The sequence below is a fragment of the Enoplosus armatus genome, chromosome 9, assembly GCF_043641665.1.
Source record: "Enoplosus armatus isolate fEnoArm2 chromosome 9, fEnoArm2.hap1, whole genome shotgun sequence".
In the NCBI taxonomy this organism is placed as follows: Eukaryota; Metazoa; Chordata; class Actinopteri; order Centrarchiformes; family Enoplosidae; genus Enoplosus; species Enoplosus armatus.
This window is the reverse complement of record NC_092188.1, coordinates 15,629,107-15,647,097: the sequence shown is the minus strand read 5'-3', so window position 1 is coordinate 15,647,097 and position 17,991 is coordinate 15,629,107. Positions and strand designations below refer to the sequence as shown.

Below are 17,991 nucleotides of genomic sequence, written 5' to 3'. Positions count from 1 at the left end.
AGTGGAGAGATAGGATGTTATATTGCTGAACACACACTGCAGGATAAATGAGTTTCCTCACAATATTAAACACAGTTCATCATTTTATGGACATACAATAAACTCATTCATTTGTCTCTGGTAGGGCACTTTTATTTGCGTGTGTTGGGTTACAGTTTCTCATTTTCTTGCTTTTATTAAACAAAGCGTGTAGCATACCCAGAGCAATGATTTCATCATTGTCGTGATTAATAAAGGCTGAGAATCTGAGCCACTGGAGCTGCTGAAAGTTATTTGCTTCAGCCATAGAGAGGGAAAGTACTTTTGTCAGTACAACATACGGATGTTGCCATTGTAGTAGTATTTCCCTGCTTCTACATTTATTGCCACAACCATAAGGAATTTGTGCATTGGTTTTCTGTGCTAGTAGGACATTTTTATGTCAATGGGGGGACACAGTGATAGAGATGGACTTTACATCACTGGAGAAAGAATTAGCTATCGTGCCTACTGGTCCATAAACGTGTACCTTTAAATTTGCATGTTTAATGTGTGCTCAGAGGGCCTCATGCAGGCAATAAATAAGTCTCTCTGCGTCCTCAGACAAGACATAAAAAAGTAATTTTCTGCCTTTCTAACCATGTTGACACTAGTCCTCCATACACTCATCACCACCCTGCCTATAAAACACCCCTCACGCTGTCGCTCTCTCAAAGACAAAAGCTTCATTATAAAGGGAAATACTTCATAACTCACACATCATCCATAACTCTTTTGCCTACTTTTACATGGCAAAGCACACAAACTCATGAACTCTTGGTTACATCTCTTGATTTCTTTGCCTTCTGTCTCAGTCAGGCGTTGAGCTATAAAAAACAGTGAGCTGGCAGACCTTACTGGGAGTGTTTCTTGTATAACTGGATGCTTTTACATGTACCGTTAGAGCATGACATGACATGTTAATGTTAATCCATGTGGAGGCGAGAGTCTCCTACTCACAATCATATTTAGATTTTGTCCTGTTGGAGATGCTACACAGGAAGCAATTCTTTTCTTGTGACTTCAGGTTGACACATGTACTAAACATGAAGTGGTGGTCATGTTTTTTCACACTGGATTGAGTTACTTTTTCAGGTAGCTGCAAATCCACCAACAAGATCAGTTATTAAAAGAAATCATCCAACCATTCCCATCAAATAACTCATAGTCTCTTCTGTTTGTGCTGCAGTTCATGGATTGAATGCAGCAGTGATGGAAAGTAAAATAAGTACATTTTCTTAAGTACAACTTGTGTGTTTTAATATTATACTTTATAGTTCTACTTCACTACATTTCAGAGGTAAATATTGTACTTTTTGTTCCCCTACATTTATTTGGCAGCTCTAGTTACTTTGCAGATGAAGATTTTAAAAACCTATAATGAGCATATAAAATACAATGTATTGTTATACAGTAAATTAAACAAATCATATAGTAGAATATATAATAATGTTACACTGACAGAGCCCATTGTGGCTCAGCTGGGTCAAATTATAAATTTAAAATTAAACATTAAATAAAAAAAATAAAAAATAAATTCAATTAAAATGATTAGGACTGACATGCCCCTTATTTTTAGGAGCTTCTCTTATCCTCAGCATGTTTTTGTGAAGACGGCCCCCAGGAGTCTCCAGCTGTGTAAATGGCACGCATCATAGAGCAGCTCAGCTGAGGTGAACAGACGGGCGCTGTTGGACATTTGTAAACCCTCGTCTCACTCTCACATCACAAAGAAATCCACTTGATCCGGTGCTGAATTTTTCATTGAGCCCTGTGGAGTTTTGAATGATAATACCTCTGACATTTTAGAGAAGTATCTTGTCCATTTGACCGTGTGATAATTGTTCCAGTGGGGTTTGCCCTTTTGCTTCACCAGTCACTGCAGGATCATAGAGTTTTATAATTACTGCTATATCTGCAAAAGATGAAGTTGGAGGACAGGACATTTTGAAAAATAGATTTATTTTATTTAATTTATAGAAAAAACCTCTAGATGTATTATCTGCTAATGACAACAGTCTAGCTAAAATTGTTGGCAGTAAGTGAATCTTTACAGCTTTTGAATATGAAAAAAACTATGCTTTCTATTGCTTTCATTGATTTGAAAAAGCTTTTGTCATTGTGTCAAAGTTGCTGTGAGGTCTGACAGTCATGCCTGACTGCTTGTTCACACTTTCTCTAAGGAAGTGCCAAAGATCACAGGGTGGGTGAGGGAAACAAACAGAGGCAGCATTAAGCCAAATAAAAAGAAGACACAGGCAAACCAAGCATTCAGTGAATAAATAAATTCAAGGACACTTGAAGCTGGCACTGACTAAAGGAATATTAATGCGACATAGACATAGATTATTATAGCTTTTGTTAAAGTTGGCAGTGATTCACAACAAGCGCCAAGAAAGCTCTTTTTAAAGGCTTGCTGGTGATGCCAAAGCTGAATAAACGCAGAGAAGTGGAGCCTGCAGGTGGCAGATAAAATGAAGACTGTGACAGTGTTAAAGAAAAGCAGGACAAAGATTTAACAGTCAGTCATAAGAAGATTGTATTTTACCTCTTGTTCTCATGATATAAACCCTTTTCCTTTTCTCCCTCCCCAGCCCCTCACCTCTCTGTCTCTGGCAGACTCCAGACTGAAGAGCGATCTGACCATCGTTCTGAATGCCCTTGGCAGCAACTCCTCGCTCACCAGGTTAGACATCAGCGGGAACGCCATGGGGGACATGGGGGCCAAGATGCTGGCCAAGGCACTACAGATCAACTCCAAACTCAGGTGAGTTCATGTTCAGGGGTCAAAGGCACAAGTCATAAATAAGGAGCACTTTACTTTAACCTTCCTATTTAGCAATTAGAAGCACTATATAAACACACTAAAATGTAATTCTAAGCAGCTATATTTTACGTGTTTTTTAATGTACAACTATGGTTTATCCTGTGAATACAGATTTTATATTATTACCACCGCATTGTACTGTATTGTCATACATAATGTGTTTATACACCAGCCTCCACGTATGGGTGCCCACAAAAGTGAGTGGAAGTCATTGACGATTGTATTAATAAATGCTTATATCTACTTAAAACATCCATAGTGTTTAGTAAACCATTTCTTAAATTATTTACATAATGTCTATGAATAAGGGAGGTTAAAGTAAAGGGTTAACTGATGACATTAACTGATACAAATGGACAAAAATTGTGCAGTATATATAAGTTGTCTTATATTGTGTGGTCACAAACCTTGTCAGAATGAGGCTGAAGACTAATAGCATTCCCGTTTTACCCTACATGCACTAAAACCCATGCAAACAGTTATTTTGGAAAAAAATCACCTTAAAGGGGAACATCGAAAGAAATTCAAGTAGCTTCTGCGACTGCACCTTCTTATAAAAGATATTCAACACAACACAGTTCCATATTGCCACTTGGTTGTCAGTAGATGGCACCTAAAATGTTGTAGCTCGTCTCTCTGAATTCTTTAGCTCACATTGTGTTTCTCTGTGCAGGACTGTGATCTGGGATAAGAACAACACCAGCCCTCAGGGTCTTCAGGATGTAGCAGCCGCTCTGGAGAAGTAAGTATCTCCATCTGTTTCTGTGTATGTGACTGTATGCTGATGATACCTTTATTCTAACAATAAACATGCACTGGTGTACTGCACGGAAACGTCTGAAGGGATGGATGTGTGGTTAGCTGTTGCAGCCCAGATGCCATTTTTCTTTGTGCAGAGCAGGAGGAAACCTTGAGGTGTGTTTAGACAGGAAGAGAAGGAGAGAGAAGAAGTAAACCAGAGAGGGGAGAGCGTGACAAACACAGGGAATACAACAACAAAGAAACAGTGGCGGAAGAAAAGATGCTGAGGAAGGGAAAGGAAGAGAGAGCAGAACAGATTAAGAGAGATGGAAAAGTTGAGTCTGAATCAATAAAATGTTTGTCTACTGTCTCTTCTGTCTGTGGATCTGAATGTTTAATATTCTGTGTGTGGGCGTGAAATGACATGTGCATCTAACTAAATTTGCTTCTGGGACACATCTGTACATCCACCTCTCTCCCCTCTCTTATCTTCTCCCTCTGTTTATCATATCCTTCCAGCAGCACATCTACCCATTTCCCCTCTGAGTCTCTGTAATCAATTGTAATATTGAAATAACAATTTTATTTTTCTTGCTCCTGTTCTGTATTCTGTTCAGCAGTGCAGTGCAGTGCAGTGCAGTGCAGTGCAGTGTGTGTGTGTGTGTGTGTGTGTGTGTGTGTGTGTGTGTGTGTGTGCTCCCTTCAGGCAATTTCCTCATGTCTCTGTGTTCCTTTTTTCTTTTTTGTCAGAAAATGTTTCATAATGTTTGAAGTTACATTCTTCAGAAGATTTCCCAGACTTCCAATCCTTTTAAATAATATGTGGAAGTGGACATTTCCAAGTGAATAGAGAAAATATACAAAGTCTCCTATATTCACCAACCTAAAAGTTACAGTATGAAGGCTTTTCGACCATTACAGATACATACAAAGGTAGAGAACAGGGTTTATATATTATTCCAGGTAGATTGACAAAACCCGAAACTATTTTGATTATTGATTAAGTGTTTGGGTTTTTTTAAGGAAGAATTCCAACCATTGTCTGATTGAAGCCTCTGCATTGTGAGAATTTGCTGCTTTTCTACATCTTATGTCATAGTAAACTGAATATCTATATATGGATATGGATTTTAAACAGACAAAACAAGGGATTTCAACTTCAACAGACTTTAGGAAATTGTGAAGTTATAAAAGTTATAAAGCATCCAATTGATCAATTATTGAGAGAAAGCAGGTAAATCAGTCATGAACATAAGCATTATTTGCAGCAGTCTCTGTCTCTCTGGCTGTATTTTTTTTTTTTTCAACAAAAACAGCATTTATGTTATAGCTGCAATATGAAAGGAATCCTGTTTAAAGGTGGTGATGGAGACAGCAGTCTGTAGGAACTTGAAGGACTTGGCCATGTTCCCAGCAGATCTGTGAGTTCAGGAGATGAAGAAGAGAGCAGACGGGTTCATACAGAAGTCAAATCTTCATTAGTGATGGCATCATGTTGCCTGCCGTGGTGCTTCAATGTGTCTTTTTAACGTGAAGCCAGGCATATATTAGAGTAAAGATGAATCAGTTTACCTTTGAGGTTGAAAACCGTCAACATCTTAGTCTCTTGCCTTACCCTTGCCTCCAAATACCCTCATTTTCATCTCTATGTGCCTTCTGCTTCCCGCTTTACTGCATCTTCATTGCATTTTCTATTTAGTTTTCATTCCTCCTCCTCCTACATCATGATATGAATATCAATACTGTGTGGTGACTTCTATTTCTAGATCAGAAACCTCCCTGTAATAGGCCAACATGAAATTATAATGGGTGCATTCCACTATGTGTTTAATAATGTACTACATTGAGTAAAATTACTAGCCCTGAACCATCATATTGCATTATACTATATCTGTGTGTTCAAATGCATCACTCCTTCATGTTTGTTGAAATAACCACGTTTGCCTTTATGTCTGTACATCTCTCTACACATCTCTGCCTCCTCCCCTTCCTCTATGTGAACTAACTGTGTTCTCTGGAATAATGTCCTCTGGCTGTGTGTCCATTAGGAACTTCACCATTCGCTTCATGCCCATCCCCATCATCGATGCCTCCCAGGCACTGAAGGCCAGCCCTGAGAAAACAGAGGATGCCTTGCTAAAGGTAAATTCTCATTGGTTCCTCCAGCTGTCCTGTAATCAGTAGGTGATCTGTTAATTTGTAACAGGGGGTATGACCCCATGGGAACACCCTTTCCCACCCCCTGCCCTCTATCTGAGGGGGGGGTGTACAAATCCGTCTGCTACTTCAGCACCTCGGACAGTGCCCTGGATTTATCAATACACAGCCCAGTTATGCTACTGATATCACACATATGGTCAGGGCCGTAGAGTCTAACTTGCACAAACCTCAGTCAGATAACGGATCAATGAGACAGGCAGACTAGAGTAACATATTCAACGAAACAACCCCCACTGCCCTTTGCACTCTCTCTGCTACTAGGGGATAGGAGAGGGGGGGTGGCAGGTTAACAAGGGGGATGCATTTTGGTCATTTTGCTAACAAATCACCTACTGCCTGTAGTAGTGTTACAGGATTTTTATAGAAAACGTGCTCATTATCACATTGGTTTTATTATCATGGCAGTGGTTTTGTGTTTCCCCCCCAGATTGAGAATTACCTGTACAGGAACCACGAAACCAGAAAATACCTACAGGAACAGGCCTATCGGCTGCAGCAGGGCATCGTAACCACAACCACACAACAGGTGAGTAAACAAACTGATACAAACAAAGACAGATTATAGTGCATATAGACTCAATAATCATTGTGTGTTTTGACCATACTTAATAGAGAGGTGAGAGAGGTGACTTCCTACAGAACTGAAAATAGCGTTTATATATTTATATTAGGTATTGAATTAATATAACATTTAACCCTAGAGTAAGTGTATATCCATTTATGTTATTAAGCCTTTGACATTTCAAAGACAATGTCCTCCTGTTCTCTTCCAGATGATTGACAGGATTTGTGTGAAGGTGCAGGACCACCTGAACTCTCTGAGGAACTCGGAGACGGACGTCATCTTGGAGGACGTCAGGTCAGCAGAGAACCTCATCAAAGACGCCAGGAACTCTAAAACGGTGAGGAGAGTTACATTATACATATAAAAAAAGGTTTCATCTACAAGGTCATTTGGAGCTCTAGTAGTTTCCTTTGACTCCTGTGTCCATTGTATGTCCTCCATTCTGTGTCTCCCCCAGCTGCTCCCTAACCTCTACCACCTCGGATCAGCTGCCAGAGAGGAGGTGAACAGCTCGTCAGTGGGACCCATCCAGGAGAAACTGGAGTCCATGGCTGGGGAGGTGACGACTGTCATGGACCAACAACTGCAGGTAGAGTTATAAACTTCACTCCAGAAATGAATAATGATCAGTTAAACTATGAATTGTTGCCACCAAAAAATTATACTTTAAGATGTGTCGTTAAGCCTTGTTTTATTTAAGATCTAATACTACCAAGGGGTCAAAGTACATCACATACACATCATATCATCCTATCACATACATTATTTGTGGTTTTCAGTGTCTGCTTGTGATAAAAATAAGGAAGAAAAACTAGAAAAGAGGCACCTACAAACAGTGAAAGTTAACCAACAGAAAATCTAGGAAATACTCACTTTATTGCATTTATAATAGTAATAATGATAATTATTATAATGATTATTTATTTAGAGCACTTTTCAAAATCTAAGTTACAAAGTGCTGCACACGAGACAGCAAAGTAAAATCAACCAATTACAAAAATATTAAATTTTTATAATAGAACAGGCAAAATCAACTTTAGAAATGTAAGATAAAAGTATAGGTGGTCTCTGGGAATTTAAAAGCAAGAATATCACAGCAATGAGCACTTGACATAAAAAATGTAACCAAACTACAGAAACAAAAAATGTGATACAAACATCACTTGTCATACATACTTAGTACAGGTGTTCGTTTGAAGTTGAAGATAATTGCTGGTGGATTATCAGATCAAGATGTACACCCACTTTGTCAGCCAGGAGGTGCTTTAATCAAACGCCTCACAAACACACATTCACGTCCACCCATCCCTTATCTTCACTCCCTTCAGACTCTGCTGGAGTCGATGGTAGCTGCAGCAGAGTCCCTGTGTCCCCATGTGATGAAGAGATGTAATCTTCGCCCGGAGCTAATGAAAGCCAGCTCAGCCAAGATGGTCGTACCCAAAAGCTTTGTCACCAAAACCCTCCTGGAGCAGTCTGGGGTGGATATTATCAACAAGATCAGGTGTGTGTGTGTTTGTGTATATGTACATGTAACTATGGCTTTCATAGACAAATCACTGAGATCTTTCCGGGGGGATGTTTGAATCTGTTGTGTCTTACACCTCCTCTCACACTCTTGTTTTGCTGTCTAACCATCACTCTCCTTTTCTCTCTGTGTCAGTGAGGTGAAGCTGAGTCTAGCTTCCTTCCTGTCCGATCGCATCGTCGATGAGATTTTGGAGGCTCTTTCCACTTCCCAGCTCACTCTGGTAAGATTAGAGTCAACAGAGCTCTCAGCTGTCTCATTGGTTCATTCACAGTAGCTGTTAATTTGAGCCCTCTGATTTGTTGTAACATATTACAACTTACATATTGTAACTTTAATTGAACGTTTTTGAATTTTGTTTTGCCACTTCTTTTAGTAGCTTAAGCATAATGTTTATTTAGAATTATAATATATCCTATCATATATCAACTGTAAATCTCTCTGAAACCCCTTTTCGTCCTTCTTTTTATCCTCTCCTTTCTCTGTTTACCTTTCCTCCACTCATAATTCCTCCCTCCCCAACTCCCTTCTTCTCACCCCATCTTGTCACTCCTTTTCTCTCTGTTCACCTTTCTTCCCACTTGCCTCTGCTCCTTGTTTCCTCTCCCCTCTCGTCCTCTCAGGCAGACCATCTGGTGCGGCGAGGTCGCCCCTTGGTGCAGCAGGAGTCGGTGGATCTGGACATCCCAGAGGAGAGGATTCCTAAACGGGCATCAGCCGAGATACTGGAGGCTGAGAGGCTAGAGGACCTTGAGACATGCATGGTAGGTTTGGGTGGGTAAGAGATATGTGTGTGTTGGTTCTGTTTTATGATTCATAATTCAGGTCACTTGTGTTTTTCATGCGACTGGATTTACAGTAAAATGAGTCAATGGAACCTGTTCATTCTATCTCACCACCCAAGTTAAACGCCAAGTTACATTAAGTTGTATTACACAAATACAAGCAATTACATCCGGCTTAATATCACCCTCTAAACAACAACTCTACAATTACCAGACAATGAGGATTGGTTTTGGTATTACTTTAAAGAAAACTGTCTTAATGTTCAGTAAACTGAACTTTTTGCAGCCTGTGTTGCTTTCTTTTTTCTTTTTTCTTTTTTTTCTTTTTGTGTCAGATTTGATGGATTCTGACATTTCTATGTGTGGAAGTGAAGTGCTGGGAAGTTGGAAAGAGGGGTGGACACTAAGGGAGAGTAAACTTGAACAGTCAATTTCATCTTTGTTTCAAATATTTCATTCTACATTTATGAAAATGTCATGGGCCTTGAGTTGAGGAATGGTTGCTCTTTACCACGTTTGTATGTAGATTGTTGTAGAAAAGGATCGATATAACTGAAGTGTAGGCTGCAGTCAACAGGAAGCTGCTTGTTCTTCTGTCTCTGGTGTCTTACTCGTCTTTTCATCTCCCCCTCTCTGATCTATTTACCTCTACTTTCCATAAACAGGGCACCTTTAGAGTTCATGGCTGTCCCAACTATCTCTTTCATTTTTTGTCTTGGCAAGGCTTTACTGTGTGTTGTCTTTCTTCCTCTTCAATCTTCTTTTCCTCTGTTCTTCCTTCTCTTTCCTTCTTTTGCTCCATGGAGACTTTGTGCTGCACTAGTGTAAGTAATTCTGGACTGTCCCTCTAAACTCTCCTTTCAATCCACTTTCTTTTACTGTTCTTTCCCTTTTCTGTCTCTCCTCACTGTGCCGGCCTGCTATACGGATCTCTGTGCTGTAGCTTTTTCTATAGCACAAACCCTATGATGATCCCTATGATTTATTTTAAAGATAGTATAGAAAAACTACAGTACAAGTATAGTAGGACACATTTATCTATCGCTTCCTCACTCACTCTCCGAATTATATTTTACACTGTTGAATGCTGATAACTGGAAATGTACAGTTTTCTTAATGCATCCAGCCACATTGCACTGCTCCTCTCCACTCAATGTCATCAACACCTTGTGAATGTGGATCACAGTACAATATAATATGCAACATGTGTTACTGGGTGCTACTGTGTTTACTATCTACCAACGTGTGGAGGCAATTGGAATTGTTTGTTCATAACCCCATCAGCTGTAATAATTCTCTTATTTTACATTTTAGGATGCATAATGAAGAAAACAATTAATTTAATTAACCGGTGTGCCTTGTAAACTTTGTTTAAACTAAACAAGTTCCAAGATGTCTGTGTTAGGCTATCTTACAGAAATGTGTGTAAGATAGGAAAATCAGTACAGATAATTCCCTCTACAGTTAATAATTATATTTAGATTGTTTTGAGATTATGAATGTGCAGTTAAAAGCACACTGCGGACAGAATCCCAAATAGGAAACCAGGATCTGACAGCCACAGAGTTAGCGTGTTGCTGATAAATTGTATGATTTTTGTTAATTTATTCACCCAGGATATTTTCTCAAATAACCAGCCTTGTTGGATAGATAGAAATGCTTTGATATTTTGCCAACAATTACAATACATTTAATTTGATTATCTGCTTCTCTTTCAGATGACTCCTAAATCCAAGAGGAAGAGCATCCACAGCAGAATGCTTCGGCCAGTGTCTCGTGCCTTTGGTAAGCAGTTTATATTTCTTAGCAATTTAGATTTTACATTGTTTTTTTGCTTGATACTATAAAAGCTTACTTGGATTAGGTTGGTTGGTTTTAATCAGTATGTATTTGGTCTTTCAAATTATTCCTCAATACTGATGCTGCTTAGACCTGATGACAGGTGAGAGTACACTACTCAATGTATATCTAATTACAAACCTCCTTATGACCATCCAACCTACAGAGATGGAGTTTGACCTGGACAAGGCCCTGGAGGACGTCCCTATCCATGTGGAGGACACTTCTTCGCGAACTCCACCTACTCCATCTCAGGGCCTGCCAAAACTGGAGCAACGTCCGTCAGGAGTGATGGTGGAGCTGCCGTCTGAGGAGGAAAAAAAGCTGCAGCACTTCACCAAACTAAGACCCCGCCGGAACAAGAAAACACATTCCAGCAAAGTACCTGTGAGTAAAGCTTTGCAGGCTTAGTAGCCCCAAAAGAGGCTTCCCTCCATCTACTTGTAGGATGAAATGCAACATGAGAGGACTTCATACCAAATACTCACATATATATATAATATTCTTCAACTTCCTCTTTCAGCAACTCAACAGTGCTCCATCTCAGGATGGGGAGCAGAATGGCCTCATGGGAAGGGTGGATGAGGGTGTGGACGAGTTCTTCTCTACAAAAGTCACCAAGATGAATTCCAAGTAAGGACTATGCTTTATTTATAATTTCCTCATGGAGGACTGTACTGCATTTGATTTTTTTTTCATAGAGATGTATTAGAGTGTACTGTACCTAATATTTATTTATAACTTATACATTAAACATGGCTTCTGTCTCTCGTTCCGTCAATTCTCAGACGTTCCCTGAAGAGTTCAGAATCTCAAGATGGAGAGAAGAAGAAAAGTAAAGGAGGATTCCTCAACCTTATCAAACGATCCACCAAATCTGATAAATCTGATAAATCTGATAAATCGGACAAATCGGATAAATCGGATAAGTCCGAGAAAAACCAGGGGACTCCTCCAGCTTCGGGTATGTCCTCAGCCTCTGCAGCCATGACGCCACCTTCCACCATCCCTGAGGAGCCCTCCTCACCAAAGGTGGCAGTAAAGAGCCCAGCACCTGAGCCAAAGTCCAGGTATAGATTATTATTTTTCTGTTGTGGAACTATAGATTACTCACTAACTAAGTCAGTCTCAGTGTACCGGTCGACCCCTTATTCACTAATAACTTTACTGCAGAGACGCCTCCAGCCGCTCACAGCAGGCAGACTACAGCAGCAGCTCAGACCGCTCAGAGGAGCTGAGGACGCCAGACTCCATAGATGAGCCCTGGGAGGGTTCGGATGGCAGGGGCAGTCCTCAGGGAGGCAGGCGGTATCCGGGGTTGCAGATGATGGGCAGCGGCCTCCTGGCAGAGATGAAGGCCAAGCAGGAGAGGAGAGCATACAAGGTGTGATGGTGTGATTTAAAAAGTAATCACCGGGGTTACAAGAAAGAACCCAGGTTCTTGGGTAAGAGGAGTAAGAAGACCTTGAGCTGAGATTGTTTCATCAGTTACATCAGTGCTTTTCTTTTCACACACAAAGAGAGAGTGACAATAATAAACTACAATAACATTTTAAAAAGCTTCAACTGTAATTTGATCAAATTATGGTAATAAAAGATTTCAAGCTCAATAATTTCATTCCCTGCAAGAGATTAAAAAATGTAGTGATTATCTTTGGACTCTGGTCCAGGTGTCCATCTGTAGATCTGAGACTGTAAAAAGCTGCATTTAAGCCATTTATTGCTTTAATAATAATTAAGAAAAGCAGAGCTTAATACGTTTTCCATGTCAAAAAACGAAATAATCTATTTTTAGCTATGTCTCATAATGTCAAAATAAGGTGACAGTTAAAAGAAACTTCAAAAATACGGTTTACGGTGTTATGATGGTAGTATTGCAGTGAGATATAGAGAGATGCTTGTGTTTTGTTTTGGGGACGAAGTGCTGTAGGTGTCTCCACTTGTCAAGGCTGTTTTGTCCAACACTCACTAACTGTGGATATCAGCTGGGAGAGCACACACACACACACACACACACACACACACACACACACATACAGATGCTGAGACTTGTGTGTATCTTCAGGCTAGTCATTGTGCCTGTCAACATGTTGACATAAAAACACAAACAACCCTGATTTTCTGCCAGACGACAAGGTGAGAGGAGGAGGAGGAGGAGGAGGGAGAGAAGTGCAGAGTGGAAGAGATGGAGGCACAAACGGCAAATAGACAGAATGAAGAAAAAAAGAAAGCTAAAACTAAAAGTGTTCTCAGTTCCTACACATCCTTTGCTCTTTTTTTTACATCCACTTGTTGATTTCCTTAAAAGCATAAAAAAAATGTTTGTGTGTTTCAAAGGGAAATAACACATACCCCCAGAATTTAATAAGAGCAATAACTATACATTTGAGTGCATTTGTGCATCTGTGAAATGTGAGTTGGTGTTGGTATCTCTAAGTGTGTGTTCACTAGATGTATTAAAAGGACCCTATCTAGTTACGACACTGCAAACTGTTTGTGTGTGTGTGTGTGTGTGTGTGTGTGTGTGTGTGTGTGTGTGTGTGTGTGTGTGTGTGTGTGTGTGTGTGTGTGTGTGTGTGTGTGTGTGTGTGTGTGTGTGTGTGTGTGCGCGCAATAAGAGGTTTATGGTGTTTGCAGCATTAGGATTTTTTCTGACCTTGTATCAGTGGCACTAAAGCCTCTTCTGCCATCTGCTTGCTCTGGCTGGCTTCCAGGTGTGTGTGTGTGTGTGTGTGTGTCTGTGTGTTTATGTATGCAGGTATGATGGAGAGAGCTATTCAGGAGGCAGGTCATTAATACAAAGCTTGGGTGTGTGAGTTGTATCCTTAGTATTTCTAACACAAAGGCGCCCCCTTCTGTTAAAATGCTGCACTGGTATACTGCACTCATGCAGTGCAGTATGCTTGACTGCAATTTTTAAAATATACTAGACTCAATAAGGTGATCTTAACATTTTAACAGTGTTTGTACAGGAGGTATTTTTACATTATTTCTATTAGGTTTCATGTCATAAATCTGAATGATCTGTTAAAAGAAAAACATACATTTCTACCGTTCCACACTCACGTATAGTGATCCAGTGTTTTGTCCTTGTGTCTCCTCCAGTCTTCCAGCCCCGACAGGCCTGACAGCAATGCAACCGGTAAGCTGTTTTATCTGTTGAGATAAATATGGAAAAATAAGAGAAAGGAGCACTTTAAGTGAAAAAGAACTTTCAAGCTAACCGTTAAGGATTCATACAGATATCCATACTCATACAGTACATAAAAATCATTGTTTGTTTTTTTGCATGTGTCAGCAGCCAAGCCCCAGCCCACCGTTTCAGATAGCAGGTCTCCCAGTGGCTCGATTAACAAATCGGACCCTCCAACTGGTTCTCCAGAGAAGACCCCTCCTCGTGGTGAGACCAAACCTGAACCGGTCCCCCGTCTCAGGGCTACGTCCTCCTCGAGTTCCCCTGGGGGACCAGTAAGTCCCAAACCGCCGGTGCCACAGGGTGCGAAGCCTGCCCTGGCAGCCCGACCCACCATCCCACAGAAGCCAAGGACCACCAGCAGCAGCAGGAGCATAGGTACAGTCGGAGCATTGGATCTGATTGCCACACTGACGGGATTGTTGCTGCCATGATTCAGTTTTTTATCGATTGATAGTATTTGTTTTCTGATCATTTTCCTGACAGACGAGAGCTCAGATTCCCCCAGCAGTGGCGGTGTGTCTCCTAAGGTCACTGCTCTTCCTTCCACGCTGAAGAGGATGCTGTCAGAGAAAGACAAAGAGGGCCAGACCAGTCTGCAGTCGGGAGGTTCTGCCAACAAAACCTCTCAGGATGGTGGGTCACAAAATCTGACTATTTCTACTTATAGTAGCCCATTCATGCCTCATGGTGCTAATAAATTAATAGATTTTCAAGTGCAAGGAAACATCGTACAAACAGGCAGTTGCCCTCTGTCTCACCTTCACCCTAAACATGTCCTTTGGCCACAGCAGATTCCCCTTACACTGACTGGTAGGTGTTTGATGTCTGGTTTTCCCAGTGGTCTCACATATTTGAATTGTTCCTGTGGAGGCTGACTGTTGTCTGTCTACATGTACCATATGACAGACTGATAGATTCAGGTCACAACTCTCACTATTATCTATTATGTAACAGACATTCAGGCAGCTTGATGGCTTTTTTTTTGTGTCTGTCTTTGCTTCCTTTTCTCTGATGCTTTTATATGTTGTTTTCACTGTCACATGTGTGGTCTCCCTTTCTTCTCTCTGGTCTTGCTCACTTCCCTTTTTTTTTTTTTCACTGCATGTTATCAGTGACGCCCTCTTGTGCCTGTCAAGAGGTACGCACATCAGATTCATGTTCCTGAGTGTAATTCTCGCTCTCAGGGAAATGAATTTGTCTGTGAATTTGTTTATTATTTGAAGCCATTGGCTACTTGGTTTGTTGCTTATTTGTTTTGTTGATCCTCAATTTAATTTGTGTAGTTTTTTTTGTATGCACAGAGAATAATTCCAGTGAGACTTCAAAGCTAGAGGGGGCAGTTTATGTCTATCTAGAAGACAACCTTTCTTCCTCATAATTTGAGATTTAAATTATCTGTTAAGACTAAACTCAGAACATTAATGCCTTCAGGTGATGGGCTTCACAAAAAGTAAAAAAGACTATCACAATATGTGCCAGGGTTCTTTGGATAATTTATCTTATTACAGAGTAAATCGGGAGCCATTAGGTGGCAGTATACACAAGAGAATGTTCAATTGCCTCTACACATGTTGAAGAAGATGATGATGAAGAATACTCAAAGGGCAGTATGGAACAGGATCACTCTATCTATCCTAGCATGCATTAGTCAGAGAGTAGGGAAATGTTCTGGACAGACTGTTAAACCTAACCCCTGAGGCCAGGATTTCCATCCTAACTCTATATTATTATAAATAGTTGGTGCTGTGTCCACTGTAAACATTTGTTTTAATCATAATGTCCTTTAGACATTTTCTGACTTTTCTGAGCCATTTTCAGGCTCTACTGCATATATATATGCACACACTGCCGGTGTCACAAGGGATTTTGCTGTATGTGTCTTGTGTTGGCTATTCGTTACTAGTTATTAGTTCATATTATTAGTTATTAGCCTTGTGGGGCTGCTCTTTGGATCCTTAATGCTGGGATTTTGCTAAAAGTTTTTGTTTCTGTATTCCATCTGGCTGTGCGGCTGGTATTGGAAAATGAGCCGACTGTAGCAGCACATTAATAACAGAAAATGGTCTTTTCTCTCCCTCCTCTCTTCCCCTTGCTCTAAGCATTGCCAACGCTTCCTGTCCTTTTCATCTTCTCTCTCTTTCTCTTGTTTTCAGTGAGGGCGGGCTCAGACTCTGCTCAGCGACCCAGCCCACTCCGTACCAACTCTGAGGATCATGGCTCCTTCAAGACCAAGGACCAATCTCCAAACAAAGACAAGGACAAAGCAGCGGGCAAGAAGTCGTCAGACTCTGGGGAGGAGGCAGACAAAGACTTTATTTTAATATGAGTGAGACAAACTTACAGCAAAAACCTTTTGATAAGCCTCACATATTTTCCTTTAGAAAAGCAACTAAGGGGAAATCTAATCGATATGTTTTCATTTATATTAGAGGTTGTACCTGTAGTACATGAGTACAAATCATGTTTGGTTTGCAGGAAGACCTGCTGTAGTATCAGGTAATACACAGTTTCAAATTAAAGGTCATTTGGTTGTCTATGATGAAATTACTGATATTAACACTTTCAGTCACATGTCACCTAGTAAACCAAACTGTGCTAAGTCTCCTAAGAGCTTCCTTCTCACAAACAGCCTTTTCTCTTTTATTTTGTTCCTACTCTCTGTTGTCAGGTGAAAATCTCACGTCTCTAAAAGAATACTGAAACCTGAATTAAAGTAGAAGTTTGTAAACCACTAAAAGAAGAGACGTGAGGCTTTCAGGAAACAGCAGACAAAAAAGACAGAGAGAGAAGACTGTGAAAGTTAAGAGTGTATATGTAAAATGTCTTTCTTTAACTAATCCAACATCTATTTGTTGCAGTAGCTTGTTTCCCAGGGACCAAACACATGTAACAATAATACCAGGATCACTGTACTGTACTTGAACTCAAACCTACAACCAGACCAGGACCCGACGGCATTCTTTTTCCTCCAGTATATTTGTATAGATTTTTCTATATGCTATTTTCAGTATGTGCAAGTTACTTTTCTCTGGACTTCAGAGGCGACTGAATCCATTATGCAATTCATCTTTTTTTCAGGAAAATACAGGTTCAGCTGATAATTTCAGCCCACCATAAATCAGAAACATTTGATGTAGCTTGCCTAACAGTAAAACTTACTCAGAGGAGACTAAGTGGACTATAGACTGTGTCAAACACCCCAACTGGACTCAAGTTTGTCTCTGTGTGAGAGAGTTGGAGTGACCATATGAAGTGTGGCTTTGAGAGGACTTTAACGTCACTGATAACCAATCAATAAGGCTTCAGCACTGTTAACTAAAACTGTTCTCTATGTTTAGACACTATGGAGAAAAATGTTGATCTCATGATACCTTTAAACTGCGGAAGTCTTTTTCTACACTGTTTATGGGGACAGGGAGATTGTGTCTGTCATTAAAGTGCAATACAGAGTGTCATCTAAACATTATAGGCTCATATTTCTGTATTGTTATTTGGTCAACAAAAAAAAACAGCTGGTACTCCTCGGAACAAATGAGACTATTAAGCATTAACTGAGTGGTATGCCTGTGTTTGTCAGACCCTGTATTGCTCTTAAAGACAGACATCACTTCTGATAACAGACTTACATTTTACATGTATTAATATTCCCCTGGTGTGCTGATTGTCCAATGAAAGCAAAGAAACTTACTTAAAAAGAGGAATGTCATATATAATTTGCTTGAAGGTAACACAAGAGAAAATGTCATTTGCTTGCCATTTCAGTATTTTGACAATAACCTCTTGAGTCTGTTCTTTGAGTAAAAGCGGGACACTGAGGGAACTCCAGCCTTCAAACACTCTTCCTCCTCAGCGTCTCCTACAGACATGACCTTCAGGGCTTTTCAAGTTCAGTTCTCCTTCCCTTCATTCTGTGCAAGATGAGGCATTTCTTCAAAATTCAACCTATAAGGAGTTGGCAATTATATTGCCTGTGTTAAAAAGTGATTGAGAATGCAGTGAACGTGAACTGAGGGCTGTATTTTGACCACATGGACCTCTTGGCTAATCTGTATGTAGCATTGTCAGGACCTGAATGCTACACAACAACAACACAGGCTGATTAATCTCATATTCAGCAAGAAATGCCCTTTTCACACTGCTACAGTCCACAAACAGATTCTAAAAATGACCTCTATCTACAGTTTGTACCCTGAGCATCGGATTGTTTTCTTTGATACAAAATCATGCAGTTTTCCTAATATTGTATTTACAGATTGGGACAGATTTTGCTTT

General features: G+C 40.2%; 1 protein-coding gene across 1 annotated transcript in view; it reads left to right on the top strand.

The window, feature by feature from the left end:
- LOC139289742 (F-actin-uncapping protein LRRC16A-like) overlaps nucleotides 1-16,045 on the top strand; it is a 64,986-nt gene extending 48,941 nt beyond the window's left edge. Inside the window, exons 22-40 of the mRNA XM_070911363.1 lie at nucleotides 2,613-2,785; nucleotides 3,519-3,587; nucleotides 5,635-5,728; nucleotides 6,234-6,332; nucleotides 6,580-6,708; nucleotides 6,829-6,960; nucleotides 7,700-7,875; nucleotides 8,035-8,122; nucleotides 8,523-8,663; nucleotides 9,491-9,508; nucleotides 10,403-10,469; nucleotides 10,690-10,910; nucleotides 11,047-11,156; nucleotides 11,312-11,593; nucleotides 11,697-11,907; nucleotides 13,629-13,665; nucleotides 13,825-14,094; nucleotides 14,203-14,352; nucleotides 15,873-16,045. Coding sequence (XP_070767464.1) covers nucleotides 2,613-2,785; nucleotides 3,519-3,587; nucleotides 5,635-5,728; nucleotides 6,234-6,332; nucleotides 6,580-6,708; nucleotides 6,829-6,960; nucleotides 7,700-7,875; nucleotides 8,035-8,122; nucleotides 8,523-8,663; nucleotides 9,491-9,508; nucleotides 10,403-10,469; nucleotides 10,690-10,910; nucleotides 11,047-11,156; nucleotides 11,312-11,593; nucleotides 11,697-11,907; nucleotides 13,629-13,665; nucleotides 13,825-14,094; nucleotides 14,203-14,352; nucleotides 15,873-16,045 — 2,640 coding nt within the window. The remainder of the gene's footprint in view (nucleotides 1-2,612; nucleotides 2,786-3,518; nucleotides 3,588-5,634; nucleotides 5,729-6,233; nucleotides 6,333-6,579; nucleotides 6,709-6,828; nucleotides 6,961-7,699; nucleotides 7,876-8,034; nucleotides 8,123-8,522; nucleotides 8,664-9,490; nucleotides 9,509-10,402; nucleotides 10,470-10,689; nucleotides 10,911-11,046; nucleotides 11,157-11,311; nucleotides 11,594-11,696; nucleotides 11,908-13,628; nucleotides 13,666-13,824; nucleotides 14,095-14,202; nucleotides 14,353-15,872) is intronic.
- Nucleotides 16,046-17,991: the final 1,946 nt, after the last annotated feature.